Here is a 16,444-nt window from a genome sequence, read left to right on the forward strand (position 1 = left end):
GTTGTGTGCAAACCTGTACTCACAAGCACGTGTCAGAAGGGCCACTTACTCTGGGCACAGGCGTAAGCAGCTTTGCTGCTTCTTGCATGGCTCTGTGCTAGAGGCGCACCAGACGTCTGCATACCAGACAGCACAGCCCTTTGTTTCGCGTTGTTGTGATCATTTTGTGCAGAAGATTCAGAAAAATGAAAGTAACTAACCCACATTCCTCCTAAACTACCAGGCCAGTGCATGGGGACCCTGCTCGCTTTCAGAAGCCTTTTCATTTTTTTTAAATGTTTTATTTATTTCTGAGAGGGAGAGAGAGAGGCAGCATGAGCAGGGGAGGGTCAGAGAGAGAGATACAGAATCTGAAACAGGTTTCAGCTAGCTGTCAGGACAGAGCCCGATGTGGGGCTCGAACCCACGAACCGTGAGATCGTGACCTGAGCCGAAGTCGGACACTTAACCAACTGAGCCACCCAGGCGCCCCTCAGAAGCCTTTTCAAAAGCCCTTTCTTAATGGTGAGCTAAGAAACAAGACCAGATTAAAAGTTGTGGCATTTCATAGATCACATACAGAATTAGTTTTATTAAGAAATCTTTTTAATAGATTAAAACCAGGAAGCCTTGCTTTAGAGGACTTTATATCCAATTTCATCTAAAAAGGAAACATACTTGTTTCCTTTTTTAAAAATATTTTTAATGTTTATTTATTTTTGAGAGAGCGAGAGAGTGTGAGCAGGGGAGGATCAGAGAGAGACGGAGAGACAGAATCTGAAGCAGGCTCCAGGCTCTGAGCCTGAAGTGGGGCCTGAACTCAAACCGGGAGATCACGACCTGAGCCAAAGTTGGACACTTAACCGACTGAGCCACCTGGTGCCCCAAGATATTTGTTTCTTAAAGAGAGATTTTTTTTTCCTGTATCTTTTAGATGGAGTTTTTTTCCATTTTTAAGTTTTTATTCACTGCTTGTTCCCAGATCCATAGAACTCTGAAGTGTTGTATCCTCCAAACATTTTTTTTTAATGTTTTATTTATATCTAGGAGAGAGAGAGAGAGTGTGTGAGCAGGGGAGGGTCAGAGAGAGGGAGTCACAGACTGAAACAGGCTCCAGGCTCTGAGCTGGCAGTCAGCACAGAGCCTGACGCGGGGCTCAAACCCACGAACCGCGAGATTATGACCTAAGCGAAAGTCGGACGCTCAACCGACTAAGCCACCCAGGTGCCCCGTATCCTCCAAACATTTTAACTGGAGCATCTCAGTGTCCCTAGTTTTAAAAAAGGGGGGGGGGTGGAGATGTTTTTGGTTGTTTTTTCCCTATTTTGAGTACCCTATTTTGTCAGAGTCTCCCTTAAAATGCATTTTAAATGAAGGAGGAAAGAACAACAAATAATTCCTTGCATAGATTAAAAAGAGAGACTTTTCTACGTTTTTTGGGAAGCTGCACCATACTGCCTTTCATTAGAGTGCTGAGGTCAGGGTTACCAGACCCCTTCTGTGCCACTTTTTTATAGATACAAATTTTGTAGATACAGGTGGATGTCAGAACCGAGGACACTGTTGACAGTGCAGTGAGCAAACGTAGGCACAGAACAACTTTATACAAATGTCTGCAGTGCAACTTGTAACCAGGTGTGTTTCGCTGTGCGTGTGTGCGTGTATGTGCGTGTGGGTGTGTGTGGTGTCTTCACGGGAAAAAACAAGACTGAAGAAAGTGGGAGAAACTGCAATCCACCGAGAACTGCGTCTGTGCCAGAAAATGGGCTGTCGGCACAATGTGTTTGGAAGGAAATCAAGGATGATTGGAATTCATCTGTCAATGATTGGACGTCATTTGTCAGTTTGCCCTTTTCCCTTCCCCGGCAGTGATGGTGTAACTCGGTATGGAGTTAACGGCAGAGGCGAACAGGGTATTAAAGCCTCCGCATTAATTTTTTCTTGATCTTTGTGTTTACTGTAGCTCCCTTCATAGCTGCCACGACATCGTTTTACGAAGAAGCTACTTGGGAAGTTGGGGCTTTAGTATTGTTGGTGGATATGAAGAGAACCACACCAATCAGCCTTTCTTCATTAAAACCATTGTGTTGGGAACTCCTGCTTATTATGATGGAAGATTGAAGTGAGTCTTAATTATATGTGATAACGTGATTCATGCTTATTGTATGGACGCCATCTTGACCAGGGGTCAACTCCACACCCGGCCTGTGCTCTGTTCTCGTAAATAAGGTTTTGCCAGAACGTGGCTGCGTTCGTTTGTTTTCCCATCCTCCATGGCTGCCTCTGAGCCACCGTGGTGGTGTTGAGTTGTCGTGACGGAGACCGTGTGGTTCACAAAGACTAAAATATTTGTTGACTAACCGGCCCTTTATGGAAACAGTTTGCCAGACCATCTCTAGACTGAAGCATCACTTTACCATCTTGCCTCTGATTGCTGTTTTGTTAACGTAATGCCAGGAACCCAACCCTAGTCGTCTGATGAGACAGACTGATAGGGCAGCTAGCACCGAGCCGTCACTCCACACCTGCCCCTTAGGTCCAGTCCTGTCATTAGATGACTCTGCTCTGTGTTCCTCCACAGCACTTAGGTCTGCCTAACCTTCTCTATTTATGCAAGCTCTGCAAAGGGGGGTGGGAGGGACTTTGTTGCCTCTATTGTTATATCCCTGGCCGCCATGACAGTGCCTTGTGTATATAGTAAGGTCCCAGTGACTATCTGAGAATATCTGACAGTGCTGAGTGCTTGAGATGGTATTATTGAATCTCCTTAAGAGTCCTGTGAGGTAAGTGTTGCTATTCCTCTCTGATAAACGAGGTAACTAAGTGTCGGGAACAGTGAGAAGCTTGTCCACAGTCAGACAGCTGGAAATGGTTGACCGCGGCTCACACCCAGGGCTGTGTCTCCAGAGCCTCGGCTGTTAACCCCCTTCTGGAAGCCCTCAGCCAACCCCACATAGCCTCTTTCCTTTTTCAAAGCTCAGGTGCTGGGAGAGGAAAGAGGGGTTACATCATGAGATCCTGTGAACGGAGAGGAGATGGGCAACGAAGTTCTTAGTGCTTGATTTTTGTGGGAAGAGCCAGTTCGTAAAAAGTAGATGTGGGCATCCTAGCCAGGGGGCCACATGCATGAGGAGGCTGTGCTGTTGACAGAGAGTGCCATTCAGATAATCTTGTCAGAGGTTGATCAGGGTCATTATGCTCTTGATGGGTCATGTATTGACAGATGTGGGGGGAAAATCAGTATTTTAGGCAGAAGGAGTAGGGGCAAAATGAATTAACCGTTCTCTTAGCTACGTTACTCCACCATTCTGGGTCTCGGTTAGTTAATCAGTTTATTTGCTTTCCGTCTTCTACTGAAGTAGCTAACAGTAAGATAGCTGGCGGGTGTTACAGACTAAAGAGCAAAAATCATAAAGGATAGAAAGGCCTTCAGATCTGTCATCCACTTGGGATAATCCTGTCCGAGGACAGTAAGCGTCAGCAGCTGAAAGAAGAGGAGGTGTCTGTCTTATTCTCAATGCAGTTCAGCCCTCAAATGTGTGGGCTCTAAGAATGAAGAGAGGGGCGCCTGGGTGGCTCATTTGGTTGAGCATTGACTTCCGCTCAGGTCATGCTCTCACAGTTTAGGAGTTCGGGCCCCACGTGGGGCTCTGTGCTGACAGCTCAGAGCCTGGAGCTGCTTCAGATTCTCTCTCTCCCTCTCTCTGACCCTCCCCTGCTCATGCTCTGCCTCTCTCTGTCTCTCAAAAATTAATACATGTTTAAAAAAAATTTTTTTTAAGAGAAGAGAGAACAGTTAAATAATAAGCAGTCTCCTCCAAATGCATTAGTTGGTATTTCTTAACGGGGCAGCACATTTATTCTCCGAATTACATTTTGCTTAAGCTTCTATGAAAGTTACTCTGCTTGTCCTCGAAGTCACCCAGCAGGTACAGGGGAGGTGTCCTTGAATTTTGGCAAGGGAAGCCCAGTCGAGGCTGAAAAATGGGCCCAGATGTCTTGCAAAGTAGATCACACACCCTCACCATCGGCAGCGAAATAAAGGTTAAGCGCAGCTGTGAAATTTCGTGCTTAGGAATCTCAGGATAGTTTTCTAATCCCATGAAGACAGTTAACAGCCCGTTTCTGTTTCTGTTTGTCCAGATGTGGCGATATGATCGTGGCCGTCAATGGCCTGTCGACTGTGGGCATGAGCCACTCCGCACTGGTCCCCATGTTGAAGGAGCAGAGAAGCAAGGTCACTCTGACCGTGATCTGCTGGCCGGGCAGCCTGGTGTAGGGCTCGCGGCCAACGCCTTCCTCGTTTGGGCCTCGGAAAGAAACCCCCTCGTCATGTCATGTTTGTGGCTGGGAGCTCCTGACGCAGCTGGTGTCCACTGGGCCCCAAACCATGGAGATTGTCCTTTCGTTATTATTTCAATGGCTTTCCTCAAGTTAGCCGCATCTCCCTTAGCCTGCAAAGTCTTTCCCTGACCCTGGTAATAGGTTCGCATTTTTAGAATTCGGACCCTCCATTGTCAGAATGTGAGCTGAAGTAACGTACGAGGCCTCCCAGACTGTGACCCGGCCAGCTGGATGGGAGGCCTCGTGGCACCGGCTCGGTCTCAGTCACCGACTCGCGAATGAGGCCCACGCGCCCCTACCCCGGAATCGGGGAAGCCAGTGGCAGGAGTGCCTGCTGTCCCTGGCGTCATCAGAGTGTCACGAATGGATCCATTTTAAATTGAGGTGGTACCCCTCCCCCATCTTCCCCTTCGGTGCCAACATTTCAGAACGTCATGCTGTCGATAAAGTGATTTTTCTGGCTGACTTTATTTCGACTTTAATCTCTCAGTACTCGTAGATGATGAAGACAGAAGTCTGACACTTTCTACAAAATAATGTTCCAGGAATCAGAATACTAGATAATAAAAGATCACATTTTCCAGGGACAAAGGAATTTGGGAGGTAATTACAGTTCCGTGTAAAAGCTGCACTTACTTGAAGAAGTCCAGGAGCATTAAAGATTCATTTCCAAAGGAATGTTTTGTTCTGCAGGAATATTTTGAAGCGTTTTTTTGATGAAATTCATTTTCTAGCATTTGTATTGTACTCCTCAGCAGTCTTGATGGGACATGGTTTCTGTGATTTATGCAGTCAAAATAGATAAAGATGAGACCATGTTGTACTCGATCTACATTCGTATATATCACAAGTCCATGTAGAAGGCATACTAGCTTAATTTCATTCTCAGACGAGCTTTCAGTGTGTTAGACACTCTGATTCCCCGCCCCCCCCCCCATTATTTCTCGTGAACGTACCTATTTCAGGAAAAAGACTGAAAAGTCCCGGAGTTTTATCGAAAATAGCGGGTTTTAGATGTGTAGTATCTTCCAGTCAGTTCTTGGTCAATAGGCTATTTCTGATTTTTCTAGATGTTTTTGAAAACTACGACCAACCCATTTTGTTAGTCTTTCATTCCACTGGGTTGTCCTTTGGAAGAACACCTAAAGAAGTGAATAAGATTAAAATATATATATATCTTTATCATATTAATATGATGCATACTTGAAAAAAGTTTCACTTAGAAACCTAGTTCAGAACATGAGCTCGTTTACAAGGGACCTCTGTAGTAATAAATGGTATTGATTATCAGAGAATGTATTTCGAGAATACTACGGTAGATGACGAGTGTGACCACTTTACTTTCAAACTAGCAGTTGCATCACTAGGACTTCTTGTGGCAGTCGCATGTCCCTGTTTATTCCCGTTAGCTTTTTAGTGATTTTTTTAAACAGATCTCTTTTGGAGAAATAAATGGCAACAATAATTGCTACTGATTTGTTCAACCCTTTAGCTACACTGTATGGTCGACATATAACCAAGATACAGTGGCATGGCCCATGCAGTATATTACTGTTATGTGATGATTGGCTTTTGAAGCAATTTGGTATTGAAATGCTTTGATATTCTAATTGACATGGAACAAGTTGTGTTTTTTTTTCCTGCTCCCTAAGTGGAATTTTATATCCTACTTTGCTATTTTTTTAAACATTTTGTAAGAACGCGTCATTTCTTGGGGAGCGACCATCCATCAACAAATCTCCTAATGGCTACTTTGTTATATGTAAAATAACTTACACTGAACCTGGGGATATAATGAGTATTTTGAAAGAAGACACTTTTTTCAACATTATTTTTTATCATGGAGAGCTCGGCCTCAGCTGAAGCCAATTTGGTTTTCTTACAAAACGCGATAGCTTTTGGTCAGAATGGTATTTGGTGATGGAAACTTGTTCATAATTTATGGTTACTGTTGACATATTTGAATTTCCTCAGTTTAAGCCTAAATAGTTCAAATATTTTGATTTGTTCTGTGCCTTTAGTTTAAATTATTTCCGGATTTTTTTCCCAATGTGTTGAAATACTGGTGTGATAATCATTCAGGATGGGAATAAAAGTCATCCTTTCCATAATAGCGACGTTGTCTCTCTTTTTTTTTTTTTTTATGTTTTTTTATTTATTTCTGAGAGAGAGAGAGACAGCATGAGCAGGGGAGGGTCAGAGAGAGAGGGAGACACAGAATCCCAAACAGGCTCCAGGTTCTGAGCTGTCAGCACAAAGCCCGACGCGGGGCTCGAACCCACGAGCCATGAGATCATGACCTGAGCTGAAGTCGGACACTTCACCGACTGAGCCCCCCAGGCACCCCACTCATTGTCTGTTTTCTTGACTTCATAGGCCACTCTTGTGTACGTTCATGGCTTCGTGGTCGTCCTTACCACGTCCCACGCTTCGGGCCTCAGAGTCACATGTCCGTCTTCTGATTCTTACTCCTGTAGCCACAACACATGCATCCCTGCTGATGGTGGGAAGTTTTGCCCACGCAGTACCTCTAGATTGACGACGTCCAATATGTGTGGCTACACACGTGAGAAACAAGACTGGGCTACGTATTACAATGATAATACCTTGGATATAGAGGCTCATATAAAATAGAGTCTTTCTCTCATTTTTCTTTTTGGTGCATTTCCTGCCAGTCTTTCTCTGTGCATTCTTTTCCGAGTTTTCTTGAGAAACAATTAACAACATCCCTGTGTACGTTTAAGGCACATGGCGTGATGGTTGGGTTTATGTATGCTGTGAAGTGGACATCACGAGAGGTTCAGCGAGCGTCCATCTTCTCATAGACACCGTAAGAAGACAAAAACTTCCCGTCGTGCTGAGAACTCGCAGGGTCTAGTTTCTTGACCATTTTCTTGTATATCACATCGCAGTGTTAGCTGTGTTTTGTCATGGTGCACATAACGTCCCTAGGACTTTTTAAAAAAAAATTTTTAATGTTTATTTTTGAGAGAGGGAGACGGAGTAAGGGGGAGGGTCAGAGAGAGCGGAGACACAGAATCAGAAGCAGCTCCAGGCTCTGAGCTGTCAGCACAGAGCCGGACGTGGGGCTCGAACTCACAAACTGCGAGATCATGACCTGAGCCGAAGTCAGACACCCACTAAACTGACTGAGCCCCCCAGGCACCCCCTAGGACTTCTTTACCTCAAAACTGCAAGTTTGTACCTTTTGACCACCTTCCTCCAAATTCCCCTCCCCTTACCCTAAAATATATTACTAAAATTAATTTCACCAGTTTAGTTTAAGTTTATTTTGAGGGGGAGACAGAGAGCATAGGTGCATGCGAACACAAGCAGGGGAGGGGCAGAGAGAGAGGGAGAGAATCCCAAACAGACTCCACACTCTGTCAGCACAGAGTCCCACATGGGGCTCTATCCCAGGAACCGTGAGATCATGATCTGAGCCGAGATCAAGAGTTGGAGGCTCAACCGACTGAGCCACCCGGGTGCCCCATTTTACTTTTTTTTAAATGTGGTTATCAGAAAATTTGAAACACTCTGCGTCCCACCTCGTATTCCTGTCAGACCACAGCACCTGTCGCCTCACCTCTTCGCTTCACAGCACTTTCCGGGCCAGACCGTCCTGACGTCGTGCTTCCTGGTCTTCCGACGGCTTTGATCATTACCTGCATTAAAGAAAGACTTTGTCATTAAAGAAATTGTTCCCAGTTTCTTAGTAAATTAAGTTCAGACCAAGACCAGTGTGGTCTGACCCCTACTCAGGTTTTCTGGGTGGCTCTGTGGTCCCATTTACCCTGTGTGACTCCGGCCGCTCCCCTCCCCCACCCACACGCTCCCAGGCCCTGCCTCCGCACACGTGCCCGTTGCAGCTTGTGATGCGCTCCCTTCCGTGCGTGGCCACAGTGTCCCATATTTGGAAGCATCGCTTGAATGCTGCCATTCTCTGGCTCATACCCCCCACTTTGAAGAGAACTACCCACCTCGTAAGTGTGGATCTCAGCAGGCCTCCATATTTGCTTTTATTATGTCTCTGACCTAGCCACCCTCACAGTCCGGAGAACCGTCTTCAATCAGCACCTTGCAGTTTCGAGCCCGCTCGTGCCCTGCGTCTGCAGCTCGCGCCGTCCGCGGACTGAGGGCACCTCGTGTCACTTCTGCAACGCTGACCTCTGTTTTCTCGTGCGCTTCTCTGGTGCGGTGGTGGGTTATAAACAGGGCAAGGAGTGGGGGGACGTGCCACCATGCAGCATCACCTCTTTTTGGGGAATCTTTACCAACCCCCAGGGCTGAGCACTTTTTTCTCTTTTGAAAGGTTTTATTAAATTCTACTTTCATGGCCATGGATATGTTCTGGGAAGAAGAAAAACTTGCCAGGTACGTGCTTGATTTAAAATCAGACATTAAACATCAGAGATTCTAGGGACGTCCGGGGGGCTTAGCTGGTTAAGCATCCGGCTTCAGCTCAGGTCATGATCTCACGGTTCGTGGGTTCAAGCCCCGCGTCGGGCTCTGTGCTCACAGCTCAGAGCCTGGAGCCTGCTTCCGATTCTGTGTCTCCCTCTCTCTGTGACTCTCACACTCTCTCCCTCTCTCTCTAAGATGAATGAACATTCATTCAGGATGCCACACCTCATCTAGTTATGCCTCCTTGGCATACCTTTCTTCTTGTTTTTAGACCAGGGCTGTGGGTTTGCGGGAGGAAGATCGCCAAGGTAAAGCGCCCTTCTCTCGTGTCATAGCGAGGCTGCATACTGTCAGCATGACTTGTGGCTGTTGCCGTTGACCTTGTCCACCTGGCCTAAGCGTAGTGTTTGTCAGGTTCCTCCACAGGAAAGTTGCTTGCTCTTCCCTCTCTACCGCAGTCGCTGGGCAGAAGTCACATGCACAGCCCACATGTAAGGCATGGGCAGGTCTCTGCTCCAGTTATTTTTGAGCTGGCGGGGAAATGAGGGGTCTCTGGTGCTGCTTAGGGAGGCCTCTAGGGTGGAAAGAAGGGACTGTAGGGGATTTGGAAGTATCTCTCAAGATACTGAGCACTATGGGGGCGCCTGGGTGGCTCAGTTGGTTAAGCATCCGACTTCGGCCCAGGTCATGATCTCACGGCTCGTGGGTTCGAGCCCCGCGTCGGGCTCTGTGCTGACAGCTCAGAGCCTGCAGCCTGCTTCAGGTTCTGTGTCTCCCTCTCTCTCTCTGACCCTCCCCTGTTCACACTGTCTCTCTCTCTCTCTCTCTCTCTCTCTCAGAAATAAATAAAACATTTTTTTTAAAAAAGATACTGTGCACTATGAGCAGATTTTCAAACACTGGAGTCCTCACGCTGCAAACTAGCTATTGTACTTTCTGGCGAAAAGAGAATGCCGTCTGCAAACTCTATAGCTGTCGCTTCCGAACTCGGTTTCCATTCTTTGGTATGTTAAAGCGGGCTGTTGCTTTATGAGTCCTCAAATGTTTGAAGCCTTAGATAAGTGGGTGGTTTAAATTTTCATTAACAAACCTGAATTTCAGCTCCTAAGGGTGCCTCGCTTGTTCGCCACGCCTGTAGCACCCACGTTACAGTTACAGCGAAGTCCCATGAATTCAGACTTAACTGACTTGGGATGCACTCGATTCAACGGAGCTGCAGTTAACTTGGCACTTTTTACATAAGGAATAAGTCTCTTACATCAACAGCTAAAAATGAAAAAAAAAACCATCTAAAAATGGAAAGGGGGGATATCTCAGCTGTAGGCGGAAGTGTGCTTTTTCCAAGTTGCCTTAAGCCCTTGTAGGACGCACCGGCACCTTCCACTGACCGATGGGTTGCTCTCCTGTGTGGTCACTGAAACAAGAATTTGCCCAGCACCTACAGTGTGCATGATGCACAGGCAGGCTCCAGACCGCTCCTTTGCAACGCCTGATTTTATCTTTTCATAATCCAGGCGTTTGGGTTACACAGCCGAGCAAACTCCTACCCAGGCACAGGCTGCAAGTCACAAAGCGAGAGCTTTTTCTCTCAAGTCCCTCTTCTCCGCCCGCTGAAGGAGAGGTTGCAACTCTTCAGGGTCCTGGCTAGAAAGCTCTGCCGTCGTACAGTGTAAATCTACTCCATTGAACTATGCTAGCAATTAATTTCTATGGCAACGCAAAAGCTCTTTAGAAGTTGAACGTGTAAATGCAGCGCCTACCGGCTGCAAAACGCCCAGGGTGAGAGATGGTACGATGCAATCGGACGGGAGGCGAAGGCTAGCCCTTCCAGACCGGGCACCTCCCAGCACACGGCGGAGGCCATGCCTCCAACCAGGAGGGGGTGGCGGCACACAACGTGCTTCAGGATTTCCATCTGAGCCCTGGTGACTCACCTGCACATCACGCTTTGAAGTTGGGCTGCTGTGCAAACTTCCACCTTGATCCTGAAACGTTTTCTGTTTTAAGGGTGAATCCTATGACAGCCCTTCCTTGGATGGCCCAAAACCTGATCACCAGTTTGAGAGGTCACCTTAGAAATATCTACCGCTCACACTCTGATGTAGTGACGGTTGTCCAATGTCAAGGTCCTGAGGGTGGAGGCAGCTGTTAAAAATAAAGGACGTTCCGGGGCACCTGGGTGGCGGCTCAGTCGGTTAAGCGTCCGATTCTTGATTTTGGCTCCGGTCATGATCTCACGGTTCTCACAGACCTCATGAACCGTGAGATCATGACCTCCACTGGGCTGTGCGCTGACAGTGCGGAGCCTGCTTGGGATTCTGTCTCTTCCTCTCTCTCTCTCTCTCTGCCCCTCCCCTGCTCGCACTCTCTCTGTCTCTCTCTGTCTCTCTCAAAATAAATACATAAACATTAAAAAAAAAAAAGAAAGAAGAAAGAGGGTTCTCATTTCCTCTTACCTGTAAGTCATTCCAAAGGATACCATGTCCATGTATCATGCAATGTATCATGATTTCGACCCAAAATCACGGAAGCTTGAGTTGGAAAGTCCTTATCCATGTTTTTCTGATATAAGGATCGCTTCCATCTTCTGTCTAGCCCCTGCTTGAATGCTTCCATGATGGGGACCTCACTACTCCACTTGTGACTGTAAATGATTGCTTTTGGTGGTGATTTGTCCCTGCCTTTCTTCCCAGCCAGACTGCAGAAACTCGGCAGAGGGGGACCGTCTCTTCATTTGTTATCTTTAATCTCTACGTGAATATTAAGGCCAGCACAATGCACGCAATATGGATACTTTTTTTCCTCCCTTTTGCTCAGTGAATATTTCTTCAGCGTGTGCTACAGGCCAGGCACTGTTTTCTGTGCTCGGAATCCATCAGTTACCTTGTTGGCTGTCTCTCTTAGCTGACATTCTAAGGAGGGGGAGAATGAACAGTAAAATGAAGAAATGACATACTTTCAGATGGCGATACATGCTATGAAGAGAAAAAACGCAGGTGAACGGAAGACACGCGGCTGAAGCGAGCTGTGTGAGGGAGGTGGTCAAGGAAGGCTTCTCCGGGGAGGCGTGGCAGGCAGCACAGGGACTCGGTGCCCTGTGTGGGTTGTTGAGAGACCACACATCTCCTTTGGTGGTCATCACCGAGGACGGCTGTGCGGGGCGATGCGCCCTGAGCGAGCTGGCCGGACCTCCACTCCCCTCTTCCTGCAACAAAAGCACTGATACATACTAGGGCGCACATGACACTAATTTTTTTTTTTAATTTTTTAAATGTTTAGTTTTGAGAGAGAGAGACAGAGCACAAGCGGGGGGGGGGGAGAAGGAGACGCAGAATGCGAAGCAGGCTCCAGACTCTGAGCTGTCAGCACAGAGCCCAATGCGGGGCTCGAACTCATGAACCATGAGATCCTGACCTGAGCCGAAGTCGGACGCTTGACCGACGGGGCCCCCCAAGCGCCCCGGGGCTCACACGCTACTAATGTAGAGGGAGGCCGGCTGGGTCACACAGCGGATGGAACCAAGCAGGCCGAGGTCCGTGCTCGCCGCTTACCAGCGCGGAAGACCCGAACCCATTCCTTCATCTCGGACCCTCGGTTTGCCCTGCTCACCTCCCTGGGCAGTCGCGGGCTTCAGAGGCTGCGCCGCCGCCGCGTGCGCTCCGTAGGCTGTGGGTCCGTGTGGACACGCAGAGCCTGGCTGCACGTGCCCGGGGGCCAACGAGAAGCCCTGGGAGCGTTCAGAGGCCCCTCTCGACGCCAGCTTCTGTGCGCTCTGTGCTGAGGGGTCCCCCCGCCCCCCGACGGCACATAGTCCTGCGTCCCGCACCTTCACCACGTAGGCGCTCGCCTTCCCCAGGCCGGGCTGTGGCTCACGCTGTCCCCCCCAACCCACCAGGAATTCCACCCCCCCAGGAACGCCTGGTCCCAGCCGGGCAAGCCCTGCTCACCCCTGGGGTCCCAGCCCCGCTCCTCCAAGTCCGTGCCTCGCCTCCCTGCTGTGCCCCCTCCGCCCCTCCCCCCTCCGCTGTGCCTGCTTTTCTGACGTTGCTGTCCGCCCGCCGCCACCTGCAGCCTTCGAAGCGTTGCGCTCCCCAGTGGCTGCGAACTCCCTCAGGTCGGCCATTCGGCCCCCCACGTACGAGCAGCCCCAGGCCCGCGGGAACCTGCCCCCCCAACCCCCACCCCCGTCCCAGCTCCACAGCGTCCGAGCTGCAGAGACGGTGAGGACGGAGGGGCGCCTCTGGATTACACCGTTGGTGACTTTTAAGAGAATGATTCTGGGGCGCCCAGGGGGCTCCGTCGGTTAAGCCTCCGACTTCGGCTCAGGTCACGATCTCACGGTTCGTGGGTTCAAGCCCCGCGTCGGGCTCTGCGCTGACAGCTCAGAGTCTCTCTTCCCCATCTCTCTCTCTCTCTCTCTCTCTCTCTCTGCCCCTCCCCCGCTTGCACCCTCTCTCAAAAAAAAAAAAAAAAAAAAAAAAAGAACTAAAGAAAACGAGAGAATGGGTTCGCAGCGGGGTGGGCCGGGAGCGGACGCAGGGCGCCCGCCGCGCAGGCTGCTCGTCCCGGGAGACGGGCCGGACGTGCACGTGTTTGCGGCCGAACCGGCACCGCGCCCGGGCCCGGCTCGCAGGCGCCCCAGCACACGCGGGGCGAACCGCGGGCGAGGGGCGGGCGAGGGGCGGGCGGAAAGCAGGGCGGGGAGGGCGCTGCGGCAGTGAGGGGTCCGTCCCGGAAACACGGGACCCGGATTCATTCATGCCGCTTCCCTAGTGTGGTGTCACGTGAGGCTCGTTTGCTAGCTTTTCCCTCCGAGTCCAGGGAGCGCACGTGACTGACTGTGCAGGGAGCGCACGTGACTGTCCGGGGAGCGCACGTGACAGCTGGCCACGTGACAGCGCCGCGCCTTTGTCTCCCTGCGTCCCCGCGGTAGCGCTTTGCTCTCGCACATGTCGCCTTCATTACAAGTTTGCCATCTGATTCTCAGAACGACCTTATGGGACGTAAGAGGCATAGACCGCTCCCGTCTGATACGTGAAGACAAACTGAGGTGAAGGGACTTACCTCCTCGCATGTAGCTGGCAAATGGCGAACAGCACACCAGACACCAGAACGCGCACCCCAGGGTCCCCACCCGCCGCCGACACCCGCACTCTGCCTCGGCACACTCTGTGCGCGGATCACACGGCTCGTCCTGGAAGCACAGAAAAGGGCTGCTCCCCCCGGCCACGCACCTGCCCTCCCCAGGAGGGGGCTTCACAACAGGCCACATTCATTCAACGAACCTCCCTTGGGAGGTTTCCGTGTACGAGTCCGATGAAGGTGAGTCACTCTGCTTTCCTCTGTGCGACCTTCAGAGAGACCAGAAGTTACCAAGCAGGAACTCGGCAAGGTTGCCAACTGTTTTACATCTGTGTTCTGGTTACTCTTCTCCTTGACCTTGACCGAGACCGACGTTCTTGGTTCATGCTATCGTACCAGCCGTGCCAGCCATCCTCTTGATCCGAGCTGTTTACTTTCAAATTTCCGTTTTAATTTCTAAACAGGGAACCTCATCCGTGGGGCCCTCTCCGTTCTGGTCCCTGGATCCAACATTACACATCTCGGCAGAAAGTCTCACGTGTCCTTCGGGATTCATACACCGCAGGCTGGAGAACTTGACATGGAAATTCGGTTAGAGATTGGGACAATCTCCACCTGAAACAATTTCTTTGGTTTCCGCGGTCGAGTGAAATTGCGACTAACGTTTATTGAACGTCGACTTTATGTCGGGCATTATTCACATGTCTGTCCACTCGCTCCTCCCAGACTTTCAGAGTAAATACTGTAGTTACCCCGATTCCACAGAGAAAATGGGGGAGGGGGGCGCTGGGTCCCAGGGCGGGGGGCGGGGGGAGATGTAAGTTGCCAGCTTCGAACCCTCTCTTCTGTATTCTGCCCACGCTGATCCCGGAGCGGACCAGGGGTCACCCCCTGCGATTTTGTGTGCGGGCACCTACCAGCGATCAGAAATGTGTGTTCTGACCCTGTCTCTGCCTTTGTCTTCCGGTCTGACATCTGCCTCCCCGTTTGTCACATTTCCCTTGTCACCATCTGACATCTGACGTGGCCGGGCAGCCAGGGAAGAGAGAACTGGAGGACCCGTGGGCCAGACCCTGAGTTGAATCAGCTTCTCCCAGGCCGGTTCCTGCCCCTGGGAGGACCCTACGCTCTGTCCCAGCCACTTTGGGAAAGAACTGTGCTCAGTGCGGGATTATTTTCACATAACTTAATGGGTGGGATTTCCTATCGTGAAGAAGAACGGACTTCTTAGAAACATCGTGTATCGTTGACAAAAATGCCTGTTCTCCAAAGGTGCCACCAGCCGGGCCACCCTGAGTGGTCACACTGGGCGCCAGGCCTGCGGGTCTCTAAGAAGCATGGCTTTCTCTGGCAAGGTGCAGGGCTATCCCGCCAGGAAGGGGCAGAGCCCCTGCTCAGCCCACATGTGTAGACCCCATGTGGTCAGGGTCAGTGCCTGTCCTGGGCATTGCCACACCCACAGAGGCCTCGCACAGGGAGGTTTGTGGATGAACCGGGCAGGGACTGGCACAGTGCGGTCCAAGCAAAGCCCCAAGCTAACGAGAGAATCCTCACCTGGTTCCCCGCCCTCCGCCCCCCGCCCCCCGCCCCCCAGTCCGTCGTCTCTGTCTCGGTTTTGTGGCCACCCCTCCTTTCCTCCACTTTCCTCCTGGCTTTCTTTGCTCCTTCTGTTTCTTATTTGCTTCCCGGCCCGAAAGCCACACTGCTTTTCACTGCACCTTCTTTGTCTCTTGGATCCCTTTCCCACAGCTCTCTTCTGTCGCCCTTTGGCTGGGTTTTCGTTGGTGGCTGAATTTCAAGGGTCTGACTGTGTACTTCCCCCCCACCTCCACCTGGGGACACGGGAGTCCTGCTCCCTTCATTTCCATCCTTCTCTCTTCTCTTTCGTATCTGATCCTCCCCCCCTCCCCCAGCCCTGCGGGGCCACTCGCTTTCCCCCCTCAAATGCTCCTCTTACACCGCACCCCGGCTCTCAGGCTCCTCAGGCCCCCAACCCCCCAGGGAAGGCCCACATTAGCGCCCCACCTTCCACCTGAGCTTGGCTTCTCTTTCTATGTTCTCTTTTTATTTATTTATTTTTTTATTGTGCTGCACGTTCTCACTTGTGGAACCCACACCTGGCCGAAAGGACTGGGAGCCATTTGAGGACAGGCCCGGGCTCCTCTGTCTCTCAGTCCCCAAATCACCGCCCCGCCTGTGCAGGTGGCCGTCCAGGTCCCCTTCTGCAGCCTTGACCGCCCTGCCCGTCCCCCACCTGCTCCCGTTGGCCCCTCCCCCCCTCGTCTTTCCCTGATGTGCCGAATGGAGGGGCCTCTATCAACCGTGCTGTCCCTCATGGCCCCGTGGGTCCCACTCGCCTTCATGCCTCTTCCTGGCCCTCTCCGTGTCCAGGACGCCTTCTCCATGCTGAAATGTCTGAGTCCCTCCCTAGCTAAGAGCGTGCCTCACCGATCCCAGGCCGGAACCCAAGGTTCTTCCCCCCCCCAATACAAAACACAAAGGAGAGCAGGGAGGGGGTAGTCGGGGAGAGGGAGTGACCCTTCTCTAGGGCTGCTGTGTCCCAGGGATCAGGCAGACCTGCCATGAGGGACATCAGAAGGGACACAAACCATACTTGCTCATCAAAGCAGGTTTC

General features: G+C 50.6%; 1 protein-coding gene across 1 annotated transcript in view; it reads left to right on the plus strand.

Moving 5' to 3' along the window:
- The window catches only part of LNX2 (ligand of numb-protein X 2), a 76,762-nt gene extending 70,326 nt beyond the window's left edge, over positions 1-6,436 (plus strand). Inside the window, exons 9-10 of the mRNA XM_039255558.1 lie at positions 1,943-2,101; positions 4,123-6,436. Coding sequence (XP_039111489.1) covers positions 1,943-2,101; positions 4,123-4,258 — 295 coding nt within the window. The 3' untranslated portion in view covers positions 4,259-6,436. The remainder of the gene's footprint in view (positions 1-1,942; positions 2,102-4,122) is intronic.
- The last annotated feature ends 10,008 nt before the right edge of the window (positions 6,437-16,444 follow it).

The sequence above is a fragment of the Hyaena hyaena genome, unplaced genomic scaffold, assembly GCF_003009895.1.
Source record: "Hyaena hyaena isolate Hyena2069 unplaced genomic scaffold, ASM300989v1 scaffold_11, whole genome shotgun sequence".
In the NCBI taxonomy this organism is placed as follows: Eukaryota; Metazoa; Chordata; class Mammalia; order Carnivora; family Hyaenidae; genus Hyaena; species Hyaena hyaena.